At 34.6% G+C, this 27,048-nt stretch overlaps 1 protein-coding gene and 2 non-coding genes across 3 annotated transcripts; 2 read left to right on the plus strand and 1 right to left on the minus strand.

Annotated features, from left to right (window-relative positions):
* The first annotated feature begins 2,701 nt into the window (after nt 1-2,701).
* TRNAN-GUU (transfer RNA asparagine (anticodon GUU)) lies at nt 2,702-2,775 on the plus strand. Its single transcript has one exon. It is a non-coding gene; the product is annotated as a tRNA-Asn (tRNA).
* Nucleotides 2,776-14,148: 11,373 nt separating this feature from the next.
* On the minus strand, nt 14,149-14,222 carry TRNAN-GUU (transfer RNA asparagine (anticodon GUU)). Its single transcript has one exon. It is a non-coding gene; the product is annotated as a tRNA-Asn (tRNA).
* An 84-nt stretch (nt 14,223-14,306) lies between these two features.
* On the plus strand, nt 14,307-19,260 carry LOC131163759 (uncharacterized). Its single transcript, XM_058120494.1, has 4 exons — nt 14,307-14,971; nt 15,120-15,933; nt 16,300-16,734; nt 18,867-19,260. The coding sequence occupies exons 2-4, from the start codon at nt 15,132-15,134 to the stop codon at nt 19,049-19,051; spliced, it is 1,422 nt and encodes a 473-aa protein (XP_057976477.1). The 5' UTR covers nt 14,307-14,971; nt 15,120-15,131; the 3' UTR covers nt 19,052-19,260.
* Nucleotides 19,261-27,048: the final 7,788 nt, after the last annotated feature.

Raw genomic sequence — 27,048 nt, forward strand, 5'->3', positions numbered from 1 at the left:
ATGTAAAGAGATCCTTTCGAGATGTAGCATGAATGGAGGCACCACTATCAATCACCCAACTAGTCTCATGATATGCAATATTTATCATCTCATCATCATAAACAATGAGGAATTCTGCAGGAGTGGTAGTAGCAACTCTATCATCACCATCTTTGTCATCTCTATTCTTCGTTCCCTTCCCTTTCTCATTCTTGTTTTCTCTCTTCAATAGCTTGCAATATTTCTTGATGTGTCCCTTTTTCCCGCAATAATGACACTCAACATTTGCAAACTTGTTGGACTTGCTTCTACTGTTATCTCTATTTTTCAAACCTCTGCTCTTACTTCTCCCCTTCTTTTCTGTAACCAAGATCTTTGACTGTGAAGAGGACCCTTGTGTTTTTCTTCTCATCTCTTCATTTAGCAAACAACTCTTGGCTATATCCATTGTGATTACACCTTTTGGAGCGGAGTTAGACAATGAAGTTCTGAGCATCTCCCACGAGTCCGGTAATGAACCAAGCAACCATAACCCTTGTATCTCATCATCAAACTTAATACTCATTCCAGCCAACTGATTAATAATTCCTTGGAATGTATTCAGGTGATCGGATAAAGGAGTCCCGTCTTGGTACCTCAAAGCCATCATTTGTTTAATCAGAAACAACTTATTATTTCCAGTCTTTCTAGCATATAACTATTCAAGCTTATTCCATAGAGAACGTGCATTTTTTTGTCCATTAATATGGTTCAAAACATTATCATTTACCCATTGCCTGATATACCCACATACTTATCGATGTAACAAAGTCCATTCCACATCAGACCTTTTTTCTAGTTTTTCAGCACTAAATACCGGTAGGTAATAATCTTTCACGTAAAGAAGATCCTCCATTTTTCCTTTCCATATGTGATAATTTAAACCATTGAGATTAATCATTCTACTAGTATTTGCTTCCATAACTCAAACTACCAACTTGACAATCTGTTAACCGGGCTCTGATACCACTTTGTTGGGAGAGATATCAATAAACAACCACAGCGGAATAATTCTTCTCCCTATATGTAAGAAAATATAGTGTATCTCTTCTTTTATATGTGCTGGAAATAATAAGAAAAATAATCAATCACACCAAGCCACAAGAACACAAGCAATTTTTTACGTGGAAAACTTCCCCAGTGCGAGGAAGAAAAATCACGGGAGCTAATCCAGTTAAAATCTCCACTACCAATCAAATAATGAGTACACAAAATCTTTTCTAATCATAATTAGAGGATACAAATATCTCTTATCAAGATATCAACAATCTTAGCAAATACAAAGAGAATTGGAGAGAATATACCAAATTCGCGGTTACTATTTATGGAAAAAAACCCCAACTCCCCGAGCTTCAAATTCGATCTCCACCGTTCAGATTGTAGCTCCTTGAGTCGTGAACCTCTCCTCCGAAGTTAAGCTCAATTGGACCACAGACGAAACAGGATCGGAGTCTTGATGAAATTTGGGCAACATGAGAAAAATCACATTTTTCTCTCTTTCTTTTGAGAAGTAACGGCTCCTCTCTTCTCCCCTCTCTTTTTATAACTTCTTTTAGGTTTTTCAAACTAGAATGGTTGGGCTTTGGGCTTTTAATAAATCCCACTTGGGCTTTCCTCCACATGGAAGGAAATGACCCAACACTTATATGTGCGTTAAGGATGGGTATTGTAACGCCCCAACCTAGGTCTATCAGGAAGTACTGCATCTCTCCTCCTCCACCTGGATCAGACAATAGGGAACGGGTCTTATCGGACTAATGACTAACTCCATAGACCAACACATGTCATTTTCAGTATGTTTTGTCATCACTCACACACTTCCTGATAAAACATTCCAAAAGATAATCATCTCAAGATTATTACAAGTCAAACACGCTTAACCATAGAGTTCTTATAGAAAAGTTTCCGAAAAGAAATGTGGTTATGGTTTGATTAAACAAACCATTAATCAAATCAAAATTTTAGTTTGCTAAAAAATGTGAATCAAAATTGAACTATTTAAAATAGTTAATCAAAATTCGATTAACTGATTTTTAGACTCATATCCAATGGTTAACCAAACCAAACTATTATGTATAATTTAAAATTTTAAGGTCACTACAAATAGTATTTTTTTTTTCCAAAATAATTCATAGGTAAATTTAAAATATTCAAAATAAAAATTTTAAGCATGATTCTTCGATCAATAAATATTTTTAATTTATATTATTAGTTCTTTTGGTTAATTGTGGTCATGAAATAGGCCAAATGAAATTGAACCGATAATCAAAAAAATTAAAACTCCGAACTAAAATCAAACTGAAAAAATGATTAATTATTTTTTCAATTAGATTTGATTTGGTTTGATTTTTTATTTTTCTTACTCACCCTAACTTGCCTACATGTTTACATACATATATTCTATACAATTACATATATATTAGTTATTTTATTAATAAAAATATTTTTTTAATTTTAAAAATAGGATAAAATATTCCTAAAAGGAAAGTAAGCTTAATCAAAATTAAACAAAATTATATTTAATAAAATCGCTACTTTCTATGATTTTTAAGTTTTTTTAAAGGGAAAGATACTTATAGCGCTTTTATTTTTCCCCAGGCTTATATTTAATGTGATCAGCACTTTCAATCTCTTGGCATTATGACATTTTAATCTTAAAAACTGTAAGAAAAGGGCGCCCCGGGCTGGAATAGCTCAGTTGGCTAGAGCGTGTGGCTGTTAACCACAAGGTCGGAGGTTCAAGCCCTCCTTCTAGCGAATGGCTAATTTACTGAATAGATTTTTATGCAAGCACAGCCCTCCTTCCAGCGAGTGGCTATTTTTACTAAAGGAAAATTATTTTTATCTAACAAAATAATTTTAATTTTACTTTTAAATGTATTTTCAAAGTTCCCTTGTATATTTTTAAGATAAAAACTTATAATAAACAAGTACAGGGTTAGTAAGCAACTTAATTGCAATTCAAATACAAGGCATAAAGAGCAATTTGTGAGGAAAAATAGAGAATTCTTATTGTAATTCAGAGTGAATCAAAAGTTTGGGAAAATTACTAAAGAATTGAAGATTTACAAAATTTAGATGTTTTGAAATTTCAAAAGTTAGAATTTGAGATTGCAGAATTGTAGACAGAATCAAAGTGGAGCTGAAGAACTGACATTGGACTTAATGTTGAAGGAGTTGAAGATTGAGGTTGGTTTCATTTATGTTTTTTGTGATCAATTTCATAAATCCAGTGACTTGAAATAAATGTGATATGAAATTAATACGGTATTTTGACTTGTTGACCCGATCAAGTGGATTGGATCCGATTTGTTAACCCAACCCGTTGGACTAGGTTCAATCCATTGACCCATCATACGGATCCAATCTAAAAGCCCAAGACTCGGGCCCAATTTGGACTTAGGTCCACTATTCAATTCCATTTAATCAGACCAAAACCCCAATTGGGCTCGAGAGAGTTTAGTCGATCATATCCAAGTCCATAGGCTCATTGCCACGTCAATAATCCCTATCATTTGTCCTGAACCACTAAGGAGATGTCACTTGGTAGGGTGACATTAGCATGACATCACCCTGTTATGTTAAATTAAAAAAAAAAAGTGAATAGAAGGTGCCACATGTCACCACTCTAGGTGGACACGTGGCCCATTGAATTGAACCAATTGACTCGATTCAAACTGACTGAACTAAAAAGAAGTGGGCCAACATTTTCAAGCTCCAAAATTCAAACATGCAAATCAATAAATAAACATGTGAGAAATGTGAGAAATTGAGTTAAATAGTGATTGATATATTTAGTGTTGATTGGCTAATCAACATTAAGGTGATTGGTTCCCTAAGCCTATAAATAAAGACTTTCTAAGGGCGAGAAGACACACAGAGACAGACAATCGAGTCTCACACACAATCATAGAGAGACAAGGCATAGAGAGCAATTTTTCAAGAAAAATAAAGAATTTTGATTGCAATTCAGAGTGAATCAATTAAACCTATTGACTCGATTCAGATTGACTGAATCAATTCTGATTTGCTATAATTACCATTTGAAATTAAACTATATAATTTATTACGTAATTAATACTATAACTCGTACTTTACATAATTTTGTAACTGTTAACACATCCTTTCAAATATATATGTAATTATGCAATCATAAACATACTCAATTGATTCGATTCAACTAGATTAACCAATTAATATGAAGACATGCATGTACATAATTTACGTAATTACATACACATTTTTTAATAGAATAATACATCGAATAACCTTCAAAGATGACGGTAAGTTGTAACAATGATAATGTTTCAAGATAGTAATAAATTTTAGTTGGTATTCAGTAATTGATTTCATATGCTTTAAAATTAAATTGGTAAATGGTTTGACCCACCCATGTCTAAATGGGTATGAATCATAAATGGGTCAAATATTTTACCTAGATGGTTCATAAATGATGTTTACTTTTTGAGTTTGATCTCTGTTTTGATACTGACAAAATACTTAAAACTAATGTGTGTGCCTAGTACTTGAATTTGTCATTAATTTCGAACACATACATAAGAGAGGATTGATGGAGGCTAGAAAAGACTTAAAACACATACTCCTGGCGCACTCCATAGAAGACGAAAAAGCAAAAAGACAAGAAGACATTTGTTCTTATTGTAATGGATTTTGTTTTGTATTTGGTATGTAATAATGCATGACATGCATGGTATGAATGAAAGTTTAGTGATGACTGTAGATGGATCGTAGGGAAATCAAAAGACCATAGAAAAGACTTTGTTTGACCGAGTCGACAGTCGCCAGGTTTTTAAGTTTAATTAAAAAGCCTAGGTTATAGACTAACCATAGATCTCCAAGCACTTTATGGCAAATCCCCCATAACTCAAAAATTATAAATATGTGAATAGAGGAAAATTCCAATAAAAAATAGGACCTAAATCTTACTTTCAAAGGGCTTCGACAAACCGGCCATATGGAGTTATAAATGGCCCGGTCGACCGAACTGGTAGAAAGTCAACATGTTGACTGAGGCCTGGGCGACCAGACAGAAATTGAACTAAACGTCCACGGTTGATCGTACCCTAAAGCTTACTTTTTCTACCATCCCCGAGTGTCCGAACCTGTAGTTCAAAACACCCTAGGCAACTAAATTGGGAGGTTTGGCAACGCAAATCGTAGGTTAGGCGCCCGAACCTACGAAGGTTGGGAAATCACCGTGGCTTCAACCAACTGAACTCACAGTCACCCAAACCCAAAAGCAAGCTTGTGTCTGCTTATGCAATCAGCCCTAAGGACCGAGCGACCGAACCTCTCGAGTTCACACATTTTTACAACGGTAATTAAGGTTAAATTTTAATTAAATATTCTTCAAAATCCCTAATATATCCCAAGTGGTCATATTTTTCCCCAAGTTTATGTATACCCCCTCATTACTCAGATTTTAATAAAGCTTAGATTAGAAAATCCTCCCAAATATTTTTTGGCCTTAAAATTTTTATGGTCTCTTATACACATTCCATTCAATTTTTATTAAGAGAGCATTCCCTTTGGGTATTGATTTTTTCATATTAAAAACATCTACTCTCTCATATATTTCATTTTAAAATTCTTTGAGAGTTGATTTTAAGTTTTCTCTCCATTAGTTTTATTGATAAATTTTCTTGGAAAAAACTTGCCTTAGCTTGAGAATCTTGCACATCTATTGCAAGATTCCAAACGCTCACTTGTCTTTATTGCAAAAATAGTTTTAAACTTAAAACCCTAAATCTCCATAACTTTATTTTTCAAGAATATATCTAGGAGATATCATTTGGGGGTTTTTGAGATCTTTGAAAAGCATATATTTCAGACTTTGTTTTTTTTTTTTTTATTTATCAAAAATCATATTAGTTTATTGTTGGGCAAAAATTATTTGAAAGCTAATATCCTAATTTCTCTTATTATTATTTGAGATTTTTTTTGGGGACAAAATTTATATTAGGATTGAATATTTGAAGTGCTTATCATATACATTATTTTCAAAGATAACAAAATCATTTTGAAAAATACACATACTCACATTGAGCTTTAATTTATATCATACGTGGGTGCATTGTGCTTTAATTGTTGTACATATCTGTTTAGTGTAAGAAGCATCTATATTGTATACAAAATTATTGATTATCTATTGTATTCCCTACGTGTGGTCGGAAGAGGGAGACTAGCCTTGTGAATAGCCCCGAATTGCTCAGACTCGGTTAGGAGAGCACCAGACTGGTTCAGACCCAGTTAAGAGAACTAAGTGCACCATCCTATCAAGATGTTGTAAAGGTTGGGATCAACCCTGTAACGACCCGACCCTTAAACTCGGGTCCAGCGCATTATACCTGATAAAATCCCTGATAATTCATAATCCATAATATACGCAGTGGAAAACATAACCACAGTCTCCACATAACATAATACCAGAGTTTACTAATTCTAACTACCAACTATAATAAATTAATTATTCACCAGTATTCAAATATATACATGTCTCCAAAACATTATCCACTAATGCCAGTAAGTTTCACAATTATCCTTTCATAACTGATTTAAAACATAAAAACATAAAACATAAAATATACATATCAGAATTAACATAAAAATATACCCTTTTTCTTATATCTTAAAAAAATGTTATAAAATCTCGAGCTCTCAAAGTTCGATCTTGAGAAATCCTGAAAAAAATGAATTCATATTTGGGTGAGACACATCTCAGTAAGGGAAGAAACAATATATTAAACTCAGCGTGTGACCATCATGAGATTATACATATCATTTTATAATATTTGCAAATCATTAACATAATTTCCTGAAACCATTTTCTGATCCTAATTAAACACATACAAATGTTTAACCCACGAGATTACCCAAGGATAGGGATGATTACCCGCCCATACAAGTAGCACCCCTTTGCTCTGATACTTAGGTAACCCTAAGGTCACAATTAAAACATAGCAGAGCACTCACCTTACTCAGTAAGCCCTTAAGTGTTAAATTGATCTTGTACTCACACATTCAACAATAGTTTATCGGCAAAGGCCCTAAGGATAGGGAATTCTACCCGCCCATACAAGTAGGTTCCCTCTGCCCTAGTGCATTATGCAGCTACTGTCACATCTGAAGCTACTAGTGCACTCACCTTACTCAGCAAGCCCTCAGGCGAAGAGTATACCTCTCCCAATCGTAACATGTTCTACGTACATACATACTTCTAATATCATAATACATCATTCTTTTCGATCATTATACATTCATGCACATTCATTCCTGTTCATAACTTAACTTTGCATTTCGTTTCACTTTAAGTGTCTCTTGCCCATTTACATCATTGACCTTTGTCGTTTCATTTCATTGTCATTTCATTGCATAACATTTCATTTCATTACTTCGTACTACAGCTGGTCTTTAGCCATCATCAGTTAGTCTACGTAGAAACGTGCTAGATCTGCTAACATAGCTCCTTTTAGCTGTCATCAGTTAGTCTACACAGAAGTGTACTAGATATGTTAACATGACTTTCTTTCAACTGTCTTACATTTACATGGTTGTATTTAATATACACAGACAACATTGTCTATATCATATTTTATTCTCATTGCTTTACTTACTTAGTCTGCATCTCATACATTTAACATATATTTGCACAGAATCTCATGTCACACAATTTAGCAATAAAATTCACACACTACCTGTAAAATAAGCCAACCAACATTTAATGTTTATATACTGAAAATACCTTTCATTTCTTACTTAATTATCCTGAAAGTATTTCCCACTTTCATCAGTTCATTTTCGCATATACATATCTAATAAACAGCCCTAAACTCGAAAAAATATAATTTAAACAGTTGGCATTTTACCCGTACTGAAACATATACACGTACATATAACACAGTTTATTTTTCTATTAAATTCATAAAAATTTTGATTTAATATATATTTTTTCCCTTACCTGATTTCTTGAACTACGCCAGCAAGGACTCCGAAAAATACCTGCGGCGCTCACCCAGACCCTAAATAAAAAATTCATAACTCCAATAAATTATTCCTGAATAAAATATTATTTAAATATTTCTTAGGACTATAATTCCTAAATAAATAAATATACCCTTAAATTTATCCAAATTGTCAAATTTCCCAAATCTCACTCTCGCTTTGGAGTAGGATTTAGAAAACCCAAATTGAAAAATTACCTTCGTCAAAATGACAACAACGACGATTAATACCCCGTGGTGGTGCCTGATCGTCGATTCAACATCAGATTTAACCAGAAATTGAGAAATTGGGAAAAAATTACATTTCCCTAGGAGTAGTACCTAAGTCGTTCCCACGACAAATCCGCTCTGGTAGAAATGTCGGTAGCTGAGTTAGGAACCCAATGGCACCTTCCGTTTTCCGATCGGTTGAATATTCATCGAAAAATGAGGAAAGAGAGAGAAGCGAAGACGAAGGAGTGGATGGCGCAGGAAATAATTTCAGGGGGGGTGTCTTAGATTCCTTCTGCAGACTTCTTCTTCTTTCTTCTTCTTCTTCTTCTTCCTTCTTTCTACTTTACATATATTTATATATATTTATTACTTTAACTTATACTAATCTTATATATATCTTATCATATATATATATATATATATATATATATATATATATATATATAAAGATAACTTACTTATATATATCAGTCTAATTAGTTTTTTTTTAAATCCCATGTAAAAATATTTAATTTAATAATTAATTATTTATTTATTTAATTTATCTTAATTTAATTTAATTTCTTTAATTTAATTTTTTTTCCCATGCCATTCCTTTTATTTGTTTATTTGTTATTTTATCTATTTTTTTTTTCAATCATTTTAATTTTTCGGGTCTTTACAAACCCTTTGAGTTTGACCTGGGATATTCCCCTACCTAGTAAGGAGAGGGAAATTGTAATCGGTGCCGTTCCACCCGTAAGTGGGCAAAGGATAGTGAAATTCTTTTACTTGTTAGCTTGAGGCAGGGACGTAGGCAGTATTGGTCAAACCCCAATATCATATCGTGTGTCATTCTCTTTTTCTGTGCACTTTTATTTTCCGCACCTAAATTTAAATTTTTTATGAATGTGCACTTGCTGAAAATATTGTGAATGATTGAGAAATACTGAACATGTTGTATCTAATCAATTTATCTGCTCAGTTATATTTTGTTGGGTTATTGGAATTTGCATAGACAGACCCTAGGTTGTACATTACTGTTTGTGAATTCAAATTTGACCTAAGCATAAATTTTTAAATACCAAATTCACCCTCCTCTTAGAAATACACTAATTCCAACAAATGACCCTACCTATTTTGATCCTACCCATCTTGACACATACCCACTCATTTAATATATCCAATCAGTTCCTTGATATCTTTTCATTTTTTTGATCTTACATAAATTAATATCAAATTAAAGTCAAGTTTAATGATGAGATCTCTTTTAGGTCATATTAATTATAATGTATAGTTAGTGATAAATGAAGATATTATGACTTATAATTAGGCCCGTTAAATGGATGGGCATGGGTCAAAATGGGTAGGGTCATTTATAACCCATTGACCCATTTATGTAAAATATTTGGTCTATTTATGACTAATACCCATTTAGATATATGGGGTCAACCCATTTATCAATTTACTTTTAAAGCATATGAAATCAATTACTAAATGTCTATTGAAACTTATAACTATCTTCAAACATTATCATTGTCACAACTTAGTACCATTTTGAAGGTTATTCGATCTATTACTTGATTGAAAAATATGTATGAAATTACGAAAATTATATACATCCATTCCTTCATATAAATTGGTTTGCTCAACCAAATTGAATTAATTGAGTATGCTCATAATTGTATAATTACGTACATATTTGAAGTGATGTGTTAATAATTACAAAATTATGTAAAGATTTACAAGTTATAGTATTAATTAAGTAATAAATTATATAGTTTAATTTCAAATGGTAATTATAAAAAATGCTATAATTACATGTCAATATAATTATAGACATATTTTTAATCAATGAGCTACATAATTACGTGCACACATAATTGCATAATTACATACATATATATTTAAACCGATGTATCCACAATTACAAAATTATGTATATAGATTTCCGAATTATAATATTGATTTCATAATTAATTATATATTTTAATTTTCATAGGTAGTTGTAACCAATAATAATGATTACATTTATACTATAAATTACGGATATATCTTAATCAGCCAATTAAGATATAAGTGCTTTCATATTTGAACCAAACTACTAACATATTGCAAAATTATGAAAATCCGAATTATAACTAATACTATAATTATATATTTATATAATCATGGAAATATTTAAATAGAATCAATTACGTAATTATCTACATACATACATATTAATTGGTTTGGACAGGAAAATCAAATCAATTACGTACATACATAATTGCGTCATTATGTACATATTCAAATGAATATCTAATAATACACTTATGTTCACACATTTTCAAATTATAGTATTAACAATATAACTAATTATGTTGTTTAATTACATAACTACATAGTTATGAAGATGTTTAAATCGAACCAGACATGTATGCATATGAAGCAAACCAATTGTATACATTTATATTTGCTCTTAATTACAAAATTATGTACATAATTTTTTTAATAATGGTATTAATTACATAATTATGAAATTCAATTTCAAATAATAAGTATAGTCAACAATTAATATAATTAAGTATGGATAAAAGTATAATTATATCTAAATTGAACCAATTATGTAAGCTACATACATGCAAGCATGTTAATTGGTTTGAAAAGTCAAAGTATATCAAATTACTTACATATATATAATTGTATTATTAGCTACACATTATAACCGAATTGTCCATAATTTTAAAATTATGCATGTAGATTTCTTAATTATAATATTAATTACATATAATGATTATAGACAACATTATAATCACATAATGGACATGTATAAGTCGAACCAATTATACAATAACGAACATGCATGAATATTAATTAGTTTGAAAATCAAGTCAAATTATGTATTGTAGAGATCCAGAAAATTTATTTATGAAAAATAATGAAGGAATGAAAAAGGGAAATTTTTTTTTAGAAACAGTAGGTTTCGTTGACAAATCCCCTATTTTCGTTGACGAATATCTTTCAGTGGTTCGTTGACGAAGTTCAGGCATCGTCGACGAAAAGATCCCGAACAAGAGAAATTTCAGGATTTGGGTTCGTCGATGAACGTCCTTCAGTAACTCGTCGACGAAGACGTCATTTCATCGATGAGGTTGGCCGAGTCAACGACTTATAAAAAGGAATTTTCATTTCTTCATTGTTAAGAAACCTAATTCCTCACTCTCTCTCTCTCTCTCTCTCTCTCTCTCTCTCTCTCTCTCCCTCTCTCCGATTTTCTCGCCATTCGTCGCCCGATTCGACGATCAGAAACCACTACAAAGATCTAGAGGAAATTTTCTGCAAGTCTAGTGGAGTGAATTCTCGAACAGGGTCCTTCCAGACTTTTACCCAAAGTTTAGGTAAGGGTAGAAATGAGCCGTTAGTCTAGTATATGATTATTTAAAAGGGATGTATGGGCTTGGGGATGTTTAATAGTTGTTGATATGGAATTTGAGTTGATAAACTAGGGTTTTTGAATTAGGGTTCGGGTGAGCGCCGCAAACATCATTTTGGGGTCCCTGTTGGCGTAGTTCAGGAAACTAGGTAAAGGGAATAGATTAAGCCAGTTGATTTGAAATTTCATCCGTTAAAATGGAAATTATTTGCTTATTTATATGATTATCCTGCGAGTATTGAAAGCCAACCATTTAAATTGAGATTTTTGAGTTTAGGGCTATAGTTATTATTTGGGAAAATGGAATGATTAAAGTAATGAGTTTTCTAAAATTGTGGAGATAATTTGATGTGTATTTTTAGTAAAACTGATGATGAACATGAGTTGGATTTTGTTATTTCTGATGATATAATTATGAGTATTATTTAAATTGTGTGGCATAAGTAAAATGAAATTACTGTGTTGAAGTATGATATATTTATGAGATGTTGGAAATACTGAAATTTGATGAAAATATATACTGCGTGTGAATTGTTTAATCAGAGCATGATGTGAATGTTAAATTATAATGTATGATTTGAGACCCTGGTGGACAATAGTGAGACACAGTACTGTTGCGTGTGATTTATGCGGAGTTTAGTGCACCCACACATCTTAGAAATATTGTGGAGACAGGATGGTCATTTGGGCTGAGAAAGGTTGAGTCCCTACTGGAGTCTAGACCAGTATGAGAATAGCCAATCTGACTTATGGATTGAAGAGGTTGTTATTGATTTAACTCTGGTGGGCCAACCAGGGTTAAGTCCAGCCTACGGGCCGCACAACCGCCCATGGGGGGAAGCATGACAATGATTATCTATCTGACAGTGAGTTCTAAATGCATAATTATTTAATTTAACCAAATGTATAATATGAGAACAACGAATGGGAAACGAATTTATGTGATGTGTGATTATTGTGAAAGGTCTCGGGGGACGACGATACGTAATGCCCCGATGATGATGATTGTTTATAGCTGGATTGAGGGACGACGATACGTAACGCCTCAATCTCAGCGAATGTGAATTTGTAGTATTAAATGTATTATATATTGTAGTATTATATTTATTTAAGGTGAGGTAAACTCTCCGCCCAAGAGTTTGCTGAGTAAGGCGAGCGCCCTGATAAGTATTAGATGTAGCCATACCAGGTTGCATAATGTATTAGGGCGGAGGGAAGCTACTTGTATGGGCGGGCAATCTTCCCTATTCTCAGGAAACTTCGTTGGTAAACATTTGTGTGAATGTGTGTAAATACGAGATAAACTATCTACCTGAGGGCTTACCAAGTAAGGTAAATGCCCTAATATGTTTCAGTTGTACCTGAAGGCTGCATAAGGTATCATAGTAGAAGGGTGATATTTGTATGGGCGGGTAATCACCTCAATCAGGACTTCCGCGTGATCGAGCTCAATGAGCTCAGGACTGGTCTAGTGGCATAGCATTTTTTTGTGAGAGAGAGAGTATAGATTTTTGATGTATATTTTTGGGTTTTCTTTAAGTTTTCTAAGATGTATATATTTGAATACTGAATGTTGGAGGATGCTATCTTTTGAGTTATGTATATAGAACTTTGATATGTTATAAAAATGTTAGTTTATTTTTCGGCTGCGTAATTGATGTTATAGTATTAGATACAAGTAAATAGAAACACGTGGCACCTGAACCCTATTGGGCGAGTTCAAGGCATCACATGTATATAATTATATAAATATTTAAATTGAACAATACATAATTACATTATGTACATAGAAATTCAAATTATAATATTAGTTTTTTACTTGTAATATATTTTTAAATGCGATAAATTAAATAGATTAATTAAGATTGAAAATTTAAATGGGTTAATAGGTTAAGTGGGTACACCATTTAATAAATGGGTCAAAATAGGTCACCCCTTTACGATCCATATAATTATTTTGGTGTCTAGTAACCCTTTTATTTATCATAGATATGTGTGAGTGTATCCTAACCATTTTCTTTATTTAGGCATTGAAGTGATCCCCGATGTACACTCTCGATCCTTCAAGTCATTTTCTTTCATTATTGATAGATGATTGAAGTCGTGACTAATCTAAATTCTCTTTGACAAATTTTGACAGCTACAATAGTAATAATAAATTTATCGTTAATATTTTACAATAATACTCAATACAAGTGACAATTTAAAAAAAATAGTATTTTTTATAGTAATTATATGATTACAATAAATATTATTAATAAATTTATTTTACTGTTATTAAAATACATATTAAATTATAAGATTAACAATACTTTTTTAAAAGCATAATTATTAAAGTGTTTTAAAATAATATTTAATAATAATTTTTATTAAAAAGTGTCTATACTAATTTTGTAAACATAAAGTAGTCGTTGCGTTTTATGTTATTTTATTCACTTAATTTTTGTTGCATCTCATTGAAAAAATTTTTCAAGTGTTCTCAATTTTTAATAAATTAACCATCGCTAGAAGGAGGGCTTGAACCTCCGACCTTGTGGTTAACAGCCACACGCTCTAGCCAACTGAGCTATTCCAGCTAGGTGTTTTCGAGGGCAGAGTGATTTTAATATAGATAAACCCAATATAACTAATAAAATAAGAAAGGGCGGATGTAGCCAAGTGGATTAAGGCGATTGTGAATTCCCGTTCGTCTTGATAAAGTCTCTTGGAATTAAGAGAAAAAATACGGAGAAGAGAGAAAAGGGAAGAAGCTTGTGATGAGATTGGGAACATGACTCGATCTGGCAGAAGTTTTAAGCCAGACAGAGAGAGAAAGGAAAAGGGATGACAATACTGTACTATAACCCGAACGAAGGGAATTGAATACTTGAAAGGAGCATGTGAAAGAGCTACATGCTTCTTGTGATACCTGGAACGAACGAACGAACGAACGAACGAACGATTACTCCATCTGCCCCTTCCGGAAGGTGAGGTCTTACCCCTTCTTCCACATTAAACGTCATCACTGACCTCACGCCCACGCAAACCCAACCTGACGCTGCCCTAACGAAAAGTCTTTAGTACCTTCTACCCCTCCCCCATTCGTCTCTCTCTGGTGAGGTCCGCACGGTCATTTCGCCCCCTCACGGTCCACCACGGCTGGCGCCCTGGAACCCAAGCTTCGGGGAGAAAAAGAAAAAGTTCAAATTTTTACTGGCGGTTGCTTGCGCGTGCGGCCACACCCTCCTTCCAAATTTTTTGTACGCTTTTCTCTCGGAAGCTCTCCGATCACCCTCATCACCGCCTAGGGTTTCTTCCATCGCTATATCTTTCCCCATTTCCCAAGGTATGCGTGGTCTCTCCCTTTCTTGCGATATTGTTTTCTCCGATTCTTTGCTCTTCTGCTTAGGGTTTCTGTAGATTCCTCCATTTTTTGTGCTTCTTCGTGCTCTAAACTCTCTCTGTATTGTTTTGATTTTGTTTGTGTTGTGCAGATTGTTGTGGCCATGCCTGTGTTTACAGCTGCTTCTCTAGATAGGTTGTTGGAGCCCGGAGCTTCGACATCGGGCGGGAAGCCTAGTCCCAACCCGAACGCTGCTACTAACTCCAAGTCCAGTTCGGCGAGACGTGTTCGTAGTTCGAAGCCGGAGACGGTAAATAGTAAAGCTAAGAATAAGCTTACCGGTTATGGTAGTAATAGCAGTAATTCGTCCACAGAACAGAAATTTCGGTTTGGTCGGATATCGCCGGCACTCTACACCACTCCGAAGCCGACTCCGCTCCCCGATTCCCCCTCCTCCGCGTTCCCTCCCTCTCCTTACATCATCAATCACAAGCGCAGAGGTCCCCGCCTGCTCAAGAGCTCCTCCCGGAACGATGTCACTTCTCAGTCTGCCCGACAAAGTTCAGGCGAAGAAAATGACAAGGGAGATGGGGGAAAAAAGAAGATTGTTGATTTGGCTGTGAGCGTTCCTGTTACGGTTACCGTTCCCAGCCTTGTTGAGAAGGAGCAAGTGAATGGTTTGCATGACGGAGAGCGTGAGAACGGTTTACCCTGTCGAAAGCATGTGAATGACTTGAATGATGGGAAGCTTGGAAGTGGTAGTGTGGATGATGGCACGGCCGAGCTTCAAGATTCGGAGAGGTTCGTTGCGGCCAGTCCAGAGATAGACAGTCAGAGTACGGATTACTTTGATGCACGGGAGTCGATGAGCTGTAGGAGCAACACTGATGGAGAGGACAATGGTGTGGCAGAGTCTTCCTTGAGTTTCACTACCTCAACGGGAGAGTTTTTTGATGCTTGGGAAGGTAGTTGGCTTGTTTTTCTTTTTTAAATTCTAAGGTTTAGGTGAGTGAATGGTTGGATTCAACCAATTGTGTGTCTGGATACATAAAGTTCTGTGTATGTTATCAGAATTGTTTGCTTGTGTACATTTAAAAGCGATACAGACCTCCTCCCCCAGGCATAGATGACCAACTTATTTTGATGCTGTGGGTGCTTCTTCTACCTGCAGACGACATCACTAGGCTGATTTTTCTCCCTCCGTTGGCTTTGAGCCCCTGCAAACACCAGCCCACTTGCAGTTGTATCAAAATTCTGTCACTCTAATGCAACATTTAGTAGGCTTAATTCTCTCTCTCTCTCTCTCTCTCTCTCTCTCTCTCTCTATGCAGAACTGTCCTCTGATGGTGGACCACGGCCTTCTCTCTGTGATGTTGGGGCTGAAGTGCGGGAAATGAGACTGAGTTTATTGATGGAGATAGAGAAGCGGAAGCAAGCAGAGGAAGCCTTGAGTAATATGCGAAGCCAGTGGCAGAAGATTGTGCAGCAATTATCAGTTGGGGGATTTACTTTCCCTGCTGATCCTTCTGTGGGAGCACTGGATAATCAGTCCGATGACAGTCTTGCAAAAGAGCTATGTCAACAAGTTCATCTCGCTCGCTTTGTATCAGAATCTGTAGGGAGGGGGACTGCGAAGGCACAGATGGAGATGGAGATGGAAGCTCAGATGGAAGCAAAGAACTTTGAGATCACCCGATTATTGGATCGACTACATTATTATGAGGCTATGAATAGGGAGATGTCTCAGAGGAACCAAGAAACTATAGGTGAGCTTTATTGATGTTTCTTGTGTTGTTTCATAATTAACTGTCTATTTTATGATTCACCATATGACACATCAAAGATGTTTGTGTATTGATGCATATTATTGAAGAAACACGAATCCACATACATGCATTATAGAGGGTTATCCTCATAATCTATTGGATTCTTGAATTAGAATATCATCATGCTTTACATGTTGCAGGACATTTTACAGTCCACTAATTACACTACCTTTTTTACTTGAACTGTTGAATGTTTATGTGATGTCCCTTAATCATTGTCCATACAATTAAACAAATGGTTTCTCTTGTTCTTTAAGTTTGCCCTGAATTGTTGCTAGGTGTTTAAGTGACTGCAGTTACGTGATCTTGCGTGATTAGGCAATTGTGCTGAAAGACTAATAGAATTGTCATAACTAGTTAAAGAATGGTATAAAAAAAAAAATAAGGGCAGCCTGGTGCACAAAGCTCCTGCGTATGCGGGGTCCGGGGAAGAGGCGGACCACAATGAGTTAAAGAATGGTATGCATTTAGTTAATAGTAATGCTTTATGTTGCTTTATGTTTTGAAAGGCACAATCGAGACTCACCTTGGGGCTTGCCACAAAACAAGGCATGTCTAAAACATCCTAAGCCGTAGTCTAAAATACCAAACCCTTGAAAGGCAAATGAGTAATAGTATATATTATGCAAAAAAAAAAAAAAAAGGAGTAATAGTATAACACAATGAGTCTTGTGCATTTGTGCAAGAGGTGCATCTTTTGCCCTATTTTTTATTGAGGCTTTAGCATTTTTAGTTTATTAATTTTAAGTCAAATTTGGGTAGCAAAGTAGGGCTAGAAAATTTTAACCAAATGTATATATGAAGGATGGATTAAGGAATGATCTAATTTGAGTGACACTCTAAAACTATTCAGTCTACTACCGTATAAAGTTCAATTTGTGTTAGTCTTTCCAAAATAATTAGAAGTTGCAACTTGGATCATGAAGATAATTTGAACTCTGTAATGCTATGATTATATCTTGGTATGGTTTAGGTGAATGAACGTAGGTCTGAATGGTGGAATGACCAATTTGTTGTTTAAAGTTGAGATTTTGGAATTTCTCCCTTCAATTGATATAGGACAGCAACAGCAGAACAAAGTGAGAAAATTGAGGGAGATCTACAGAGGGAGAGGAAGAAGAGAAGGAAAAAGAAGAACAAGAATAGGAAGAAATAACCTATAGCAGGGAAGAACAGTTGGTTAGAAACAGAGCAGGAAAGACAGACAGAATGAGGAGTACAGAACAGAAAATAGGACAGAATGGAGAAGAGAAGGAAAGTAAAGGAAGAAGAAAATGTGAAGAGGGAGAGAAAATACACATGGGACCTGAAGGGGCTCTGCATGTGGGACTGTTGCTGGATTCAGAAGGCAGCAACTGAATGGCTAGGAAGAAGGTGATGGGTGCGGATGGTGGAAAATTGAAGTTTGTTTTGATACCAATTGATGTAGGACATGAACAGAAAATCAGAAACCGGTAGAAATAGAGAGAGAATTAAGGGAGAGATAGAAAGAAGAAGAGAAAAGGCCTGGTGGGGGAATGGGGAGGAACTGCTGGATAGAACAGGGAGTTAAAGACAGGAAGAGAACGAGCAGGAAGATTTGAAACAGAGAAATGAAAGCAGAACAGAAAGGGTAACAGTAGGAGTAGAAAGAAGAAGAAAGGAGGAGGGGGAGAGAAAGGATGAGGAAGTAGAATATCCATAAAGATCTGACAATAACAATACCCGTAAAGAACCAAAAGAGTGAGCCCAAAAGGAAGCAAGGAATACAAATCTATCAGTCTATCCCAAAGAAAACAAGAGGGAGCAGCGTTGCCATAAAAAATCATAGTGTTCCTATGGTCCAATGAGTCCAAAAGAGGGTGTAGACCAGCCCTTTCTTATTCTGTGATGCACCTTCAAGAAGGTATCAACCCGGGGGAACACCAAAAACCCCCCTCCCAAAAAGGAAAATGCATGCTGAAATGTGTTCCTAATGCAATGTGTTGTATGAATGTCTTTTTTTTTTCTCATAGCTTTAGTTCTAGCTTTCCTTCTGCCCTACCATTCATTGTTAGCTCTTATTACATTTGCTACATTTCTATTCTGTGCAGAGATGGCACGGCGTGATAGGAAGAGAAGGAAGAGAACACGGAGGTGGGTTTTGGGCTTGGTCGCTGCTGCCATTACACTTGGTACTGGAGCTTTAGTATGGTCCTATCTCCCTGGTGGAAAAGGAGGAGCATCATATTCTGGTAACCAGCCTCAGGTTCCAGAGGAAAATGACATAGCCAAGTGATGTGCTTCCAACTAAATATTGAAACTGAAATGACACTGCCCTTACCAATAGGTGTAGGAGAATAAAAGATCACATGTGAAACACCGTGAATTTCACTAGCTTGTCATTTAGTTTTTACTGCATCTGAGGATGTAAAGTTTCACTCTAGTGCTTCAAAAATGTTCATTATGCACATTTGACTAGCAATTTGAAATGAGGATTGTACCCAATGGCAATGAGTTCTTTCTTTTTTGAAGCACAATGACCTACACAGGCCAATGCTATGTTTGTTTGGAGTAATATGATCAGCAGTACACACCAAAGGTTAATACCCATTATATTTTTCTTCAATTACCTTGCAATTGGACAGACATCATGGAATGGTCGGAGTACTTTGGAACATTGAAATCCCGTTCTGTTGGTGGTACTGGTGGTCTTTCATCTAATTTTTTAGGTGAAGGCCTCTTTTTTATTGTTATTATTATTATTATTAGTAATTTAAACAGTTAAAATAGTGAAGGATCATTTAGTAAAATGAAGTGTTTAGTATTTAGTGTTGTATACTCAATTTAAGTTTAATTTATAAATTAAATTTAACTTTAATTTGAGTCAATTACTAAATTTAAATATTGAATTAAATGTATTATTTTAATTTAACCATTTGTGTCAATTTTTTTTAGTTTCATTTTTTATATGGATTAAAATTGAAAAAGAGACTTTTAAATTTTCTGCTCATCGAGTCAAACATGTTTTTATATGTTTGAATTGGTTGTAAATTTTAGAAAAATTAAGAATTGCTATCAAATGCACTGATGTTTGACTAGTTAATTTATTTAGTGAATTAATTCAAATAATGCTGATTGGTGTGATTGATGGAGAGATGAAGTAGATATTGTATATCATAGTTGACCATGCCTTCGAAGAAATGAGCCAAGCAGGCTGCATTGGGGTTGGTAGCTTTTGCTCACAATGGTTACCATTGCAAAGGAAAATGGCAAGAGAGGTTCTTGATACTCTCGAGGAAGTAAACTTGTTAAGAATGGGGGCAATCCCCTAATCTTCATCAATGCTCTCCTTGAGTTCTTGGTTGATCAAAAAATGATTCAGCTGCTATAAGAGTTTGGTGATTGCTTCGAGTATCAGGGTATGCTAGGACTTGATAGAAAACTTGTGGTACATTCGCTGCAAATAAAGGAGTTAGTCCTAAAGCCCTTTTAAGTAGCTAACTAGAAAGACTGCCTCAGAGATAATATTGAAATTCAAATAAGATATTGAACAATTATTAAGTGTTAGCTTTGTTAGAACAATGGAGCATGCAGAATTATTATTATTATTATTATTATTAGATATAGTGTACTAATGAACAAGAACATCGAGTTGAGTATCTGTAAACTTTAAGAAACTTGAATGTTGCCTCGCCAAATTATGAATTCATGGTGCTCGTGGCTATCATATCAGTAGGTTTAGTGGCTATGAATTAAGAAATAAATCTCATGGTTCCTACCATCAAATATTTATCGTCTATGAAGAGGTGCCCAAGACTGATTCCAGACATTCTGATGCCTCGAGTACATTTGAGTGGGCATTGATGCTATTCGACCTAAAAGAAATAAAAAAGGCACCTATCAACGAATGATGAAAATGATCTTCCATGGCATGATTGGCCGGTTCATGGAAGCACACGTTGATGATGTGATTGTATGAAGTCTCCCTCGGTTGATTTGAGGAAGGTTTTCAATAGAAGCAAGAGCATCAAATAAAGATGAATCTTGTAGTGCTCAACAAAAAACGAAAAAAAAAAAAAAAAGAATCTTGAAAGTGTGCATTTGAATTATCTGCTAGGAATTTTTGGGTTTCCTCGTCCGCCATGGGGGAATAAAAGTGGATAAAAACAGGACAAAAGCATTTCTACAAGCTTGGTCACCAAAGGGCAAGAATGAGTTGCAAAGGTTATTGGAGCAAAGGTTCATATACTCTACTGGTTGTGTGAATAAAGTCGGCAGAAGTTATGGGCGATTCTCTGCTGGTAGTAAATCAAAGTGAAAGGAGAATACACCTGCGTCAGCCTAGGTGGAGAGTAATGAGTTGGTCAGCGTCCAAACATAGAATGAGTATTCTTGATGTTGGGAGCGCCCTTCACTTGCACTCAAAAGGCTAGTTGGAGAATTGAATACATATATATATATATATAAACTAGATCAGTGTTATGAGATGCGCATGGATAGGAGACCATTGTTTAGAAAAATCATGAGCAGATCTTTCTTATTTTAAATGAGGGTGTGCAAGGTTCTTCAGGCCGTCAACTTGTAAGAATTTATACTATTATTTTGTTGTTATTTGTTGAAGTAGGATTGTTCATTATCATGACCTTTACATCAATTACCTTTATGCGAAAAATAAAGAAACCATAAATTCACATACCGGAATCAGCCATGATATATATCAATCGAGAAGAGCACCTGAAGAAATCGTTTTTCTCGCTTTACCCTGATCTCTTTCTGTATTTCACCAGATTTTATGGGAGTAAGGCTAATGATAGAGAACTAAGGTAAAGAGAGGACAATTCCTATATTCCTTTCTTCTATTACCATTCAGAATTCTATTCAAATTACCATACAGCTACTCCCCATAGCAGTAGCTAATATATAGGAAAACCTTTCAACTTCCAGCTAATAAATCTCGTAGCATTTTCAAAGCCAATCTCTTTAGTTAATCCATAACATGACCATTCATTACCCTTATCATAAGTCATTACCCTTAGCATATGGGGCATATCATTCATATGGGATATACTCTTACATTCTCCCACTTGGCTCATATGAATGACATTAATATGGATTAACAAGATAACCATAATAAGCGCATAACGCTGGCCTATTCATACTTTAGTGAGATTACCATAATATCATAATTAAATTACTCACTAGCACGAGTCATGACGGTAAATATCATTAAAGCGATATTTTCCCTTCCATGTACTACAATGCTAGCAAATCACTTAATTATAATCCATAATAGGAAGTGACCATAATGTCCCTGTAATGTCTTTGTCAAGGACCATTCTTGTTATCAATAATCCATCTCCATAATTACGTAATTGATGGTAAATGGGAATAATGTTCAAAAACACCGTTATTGATATCATTACAAATGTTATAGAACAAAATATAAAGATCCACAATCATACATAAAAGATTACAACAAAGACTCATGTGATCAACATGTTCCTTAAATGTCTTTGGTGCCAACCATTTAGTTAAAGGATCTGCTATCATGAGTTCAGTCCTTATATATATGTTCTATAAGCACTGTTTGTTTCTGAACTTCCTCTTTAATGGCCAAATATTTAAGCTTCATGTGCTTAGTGCCATTAGAATATTTGTCGTTCTTGGAGAAAAAGACTGTTATGGAATTATCACAATAAATTCTCAGCGGCCTGACTATACTGTCAACAATTCCAAGTCCTAAGATAAAATGTTGCAACCACAAAGCATGAATTGTGGCCTCAAAGCATGCCACAAATTCAGCTTCCATAATAGACACTGCTATGATAGTCTATTTGACGCTTTTCCATGATATTGCTCCTCTAGCTAATAGAAACAAATAACCAAAAGTTGACTTTCGACTATCAACACAACAAAAAAAATCTGAGTCGGAGTAACCAATCACCTCCAACTGAGCTGATCTTCTATACGTGAGCATACATTGTATTGTTCCTTTCAAGTATCTCAAAACCTTTTTTGCAGCTTTCCAATGTTCCATTCCGGGATTACTTTGGTATCTCCTGAGCATTCCAACTACAAAGCTAATACTTGGTCTTGTACAGGTTTGAACATACATCAACTACAGATGCATAAGGAGTATTTTCCATTCTTTTCTTTTCTAATGCATTCTGTGGGCAGTCCTTTTCACTAAACTTATCCCCTTTACAAATAGGAGTAGGAGTGGCCTTGCATTCAACCATATAAAATCTTTCTAGAACTTTATGGATATATCCCTTATGAGATAACCCTAACAATCCACGTGGTCTATCACGGAATATTTCAATTCCTATCACGTAAGTTGCCTCACCCATATCTTTCATTTCAAAGTTCATAGAAAGAAATCTCTTGATTTCATTTAGTAATCCAAGAACATTATTGGAAAGCAATATATCATCAACATATAGAACCAAGAAAATACACTTGCTCCCACTAACCTTTAGATATATACACCGATCAACAATATTTTCCTTAAATCCAAAGGATGTGATGGTATAATTAAACTTAAGATACCATTGTTTGGAAGCTTGTTTAAGTCGATATATTGAATTATTTAATTTGCATACCATATGCTCATTTCCTTTAATCAAGAAATCTTCTAGAAGATCCATATAAACCTCTTCATCTAAATTCTCACTCAGAAAAGCAGTTTTCACATCCATTTGGTGTAACTCCAAATCAAAATGAGCTACCAGAGCCATTATGATCATAAGAGAGTCCTTTTTAGATACCGGAGAGAATGTATCTTTGTAATCAACACCTTCCTTTTGAGTGAAACCCACAACAAGTCTAGTTTTATATCGTTCAATATTGCCATTATAGTCATGTTTGGTCTTAAAGACCTACTTACACCCAGCTATTTTAAAACCTTCAGGAAAATCAACGATGTCCCAAACTTTATTTTGTTCCATTGATTTCATCTTATCATTTATAGCATTGATCCACTTTTCAGAATCATTACTTTCTATGGCTTGTGAAAATGTAACTGAATCTTTACTAGTCCCTAAATCATAATCAGATTCTTGTAGATATACCAAATAATCATCTGAAATAGCTGATCTCCTTAATGTTATTTCTTGTGATTGTTCTGCAACTGATTCATTAGTGACATTCTCATTACGAAGTGACTGATCACTAGATTGTTGTTCAATGTTATCATACTATTCAATAACAAGAGAAACAACAATTTTTGTTAAAGGTCTAGATATCGAGATAGGAATCCAAATTTCTTTAATGAGCACGTTACGTGATACATCACTCCCACTAATTTCACCATTCTCAAGAAACTTAGCATCTCCGGTTTCAACAATTCTCATACAATGGGTAGGACAGTAAAACCTATACTCTTTAGACTTATCTGGGTAACCACTAAAATACCCGCTTACAGTGGTAGAGTCCAATTTCCTTTCATGTGGATTATAGATCCTAGCCTCTTCTGGAAACCCCAAACATGAAAGTGCCTTAAACTCGGTTTCCTTCTCATCTACAATTCAAAAGGAGTTTTTTGAATTGCCTTACTAGGAACCCGATTAAGCACATAAACAGTGTTCTTAAGGGTCTCCATCCACAATGAAATGGGTACTGAGGAGTTACTTAACATACTCCTAACCATTTCCATAAGAGTATGATTATGTCTTTTAGCCACACCATTCTACTGAGACGTACTAGACATTGTGTATTATATACAAATATCATGCTCTTCTAGGAATTTAGCAAACGGTCCTAGACATTGTCTAATTCCATCATACCTACCATAATATTCACCACCTTTGTTAGATCGAATGATTTTCACCTTTCTATCTAATTGTCGCTCAACTTCAGCAATGTATGCCTTCAAAGCATCTATTGCTTGAAACTTTCATGCAAAAAATAGATATAACTATAACGTGAAAAATCATCAATAAAATGATAAAGATATTTTTCTCCACTAAGACGGTGAGTCAAAAGGTCAACAAATATCAGTATGGACAATCTCCAGAAGTTTTCCACTTCTTGTGACTTCTTTCTTTGTATGTTTGGTTTGTTTTCCTTTAATGCAATCCACACATACATCGAAATTAGTAAAATCAAGGTTTGAAAGAATCACATCTTTTACCAATCTCTCCATTCTTTCTTTGGATATATGACGCAGTCTTTTATGCCATAAGAAGGAGGAGTTTTCATTTACTCTACTATGTTTAGTTCCAACATTATGATGCAGGGTGAGGGGTGTTTCAGAAAAATTTTCATTAAGATTAAATTTATATAACCTCTCAGAGAAAACACCAGAACCAACACATGAACCATCCTTCAATAAATGAAAACCTTTATGTTCAAAATATAGAGCATATCCGCCATTATCAAGTCTTGACATGGAAATTAAATTCCTAGAAATAGTTGGAACATAAAAAGAATCAAACACGTCCAAACAATGACCTAACTCTAAAAACAAACGAAAAGTTCCAACACCAACAACTGGTACTTGATTTCCATTTCCTAAGACTATAAAATGCTCATTTTCCTTTATGTTCTGGATCGTAAGGTATCCATGCATCGAATTTGAAACATAAATAGTAGAACTAGAGTCAATCCACCATGTATTCGAAGGAACTTGTGTCATGTTTGATTCGAAACATACATAAGCTAATAGCTTACCTTTCTTTTCGAACCAAACTTTACGTTTCAAGCAGTTTTTCTTTAAATGCCTATAGCCATGACAAAAAATAACATTTCGGTCTATCATGTTCCTTTTTGCGAGTCTCATTGCCATAAGAAGTACCCGCAATCTTCAATGGATATTTCTTTAAACTTTTCGTCAGTTTCTTTCCTTTACTTCTAGCCCCATGACTCATCACATTGATTGAATGTTGTCCTTGTTGTTTAAGCCTTGCCTCTTTTGAGTTAACATACTTGTCAATTCATTCACATTCCACTTTTCTTTAATATTGTTATAGTGAATCTGAAATGGCCCATACTGAGGAGGCAAAGAATTCAGAATAAACTGAATAAGAAAACTTTCATCAACGTTTTACCCAGTGATTTCAGTTTGGCAATTAGATTAGTCATTTCAAGGACATGTTCATTCATTCCTCTGTTACCATCAAACTTCATGGTGGTATGTTCAGCCATTAATCTCCTTACAAGGGACTTGTCTGCTGAACGAAACCGATCTTCCACAGCCTTAAGATATTCCTTTGCATTTTCAATTTGAGGAAGCTTTGATTTAATTTTATTTGAAATACACATTCGCATAAACATAATGCTTAATCTATTTGATCTTTCCCATGACCTATACAAAGCTTGTTGCTCCGAACTGCTTGATTCAGTAATAGCAGCTGGTTCATCCATTCGCAGTGTTATGTCAAGATCCAGAACACTAAGGTAAAACTGAATCTGTTCATTCTAGTCAGAAAAATTTGTTCCATTAAAGATCGGAACAGAAGAAGCTAGTGAATGAAATGAAACAGGAATAGACACTGTGATAAAATGATCACGACATTAATGCTTTAAGTAAAAAACACTTTCATTAGTAATATTGCGTTCAATCTTTAGATTAACTAATGCAATATACTAACATTCACATTTACTGGTGATTTTCACCCACTTAAGAATAATTAATAACCCTTTAAAATTTGATTGATCTATCACCTTTGGGCATCCATTCCAATCTCACTACCATTCTATCAATTACACTAATTAATTTAATGATCACTTGAAAGTTGGTGCACCTTTAGGTCAACCGTAATAATCAAATAACCATTATGTAATAATTTTTTTTTTCAAAAACATAATTCAATTCAATGTTTATAACCTTTCTCAACAAGATCACTTTGGTGACAACATGCTGACCATAGTATAAACATTGATTGAAAACAGACCAAACAAAATATTGTCCATGCTTAAAGAAGATAATTTACTAACTTGCTTTCATGTAAAAATCTGGTAGCCCATGCATGCTTAAATGCAATTATTCAAATTCAAAATGGGTCTATAACATTCCCACTATTATAAATTTACTATTCTAAAACATGTGAGTGTCACATACTTAATTAATCATTAAAATGGTTTGCATGCATTATATTTGATGGCTTAATTCAAATTCAGAACTCTAGGGAAACCATCGAGTTTCAGAGGTTTCGGAAAAATCGTCGACGGTTTTTCTGAAGTTCAAAAATCTGCTCTTTGTATTTTATTCCATCGACAGTTTTAGAAAGACTGTCAAAACCGTCGACGGTTTTGTTCGGGCAGTAAGATCACTGTAACGACCTGCTACTTATA

Source organism: Malania oleifera, chromosome 1, assembly GCF_029873635.1.
Source record: "Malania oleifera isolate guangnan ecotype guangnan chromosome 1, ASM2987363v1, whole genome shotgun sequence".
Classification (NCBI taxonomy): Eukaryota; Viridiplantae; Streptophyta; class Magnoliopsida; order Santalales; family Ximeniaceae; genus Malania; species Malania oleifera.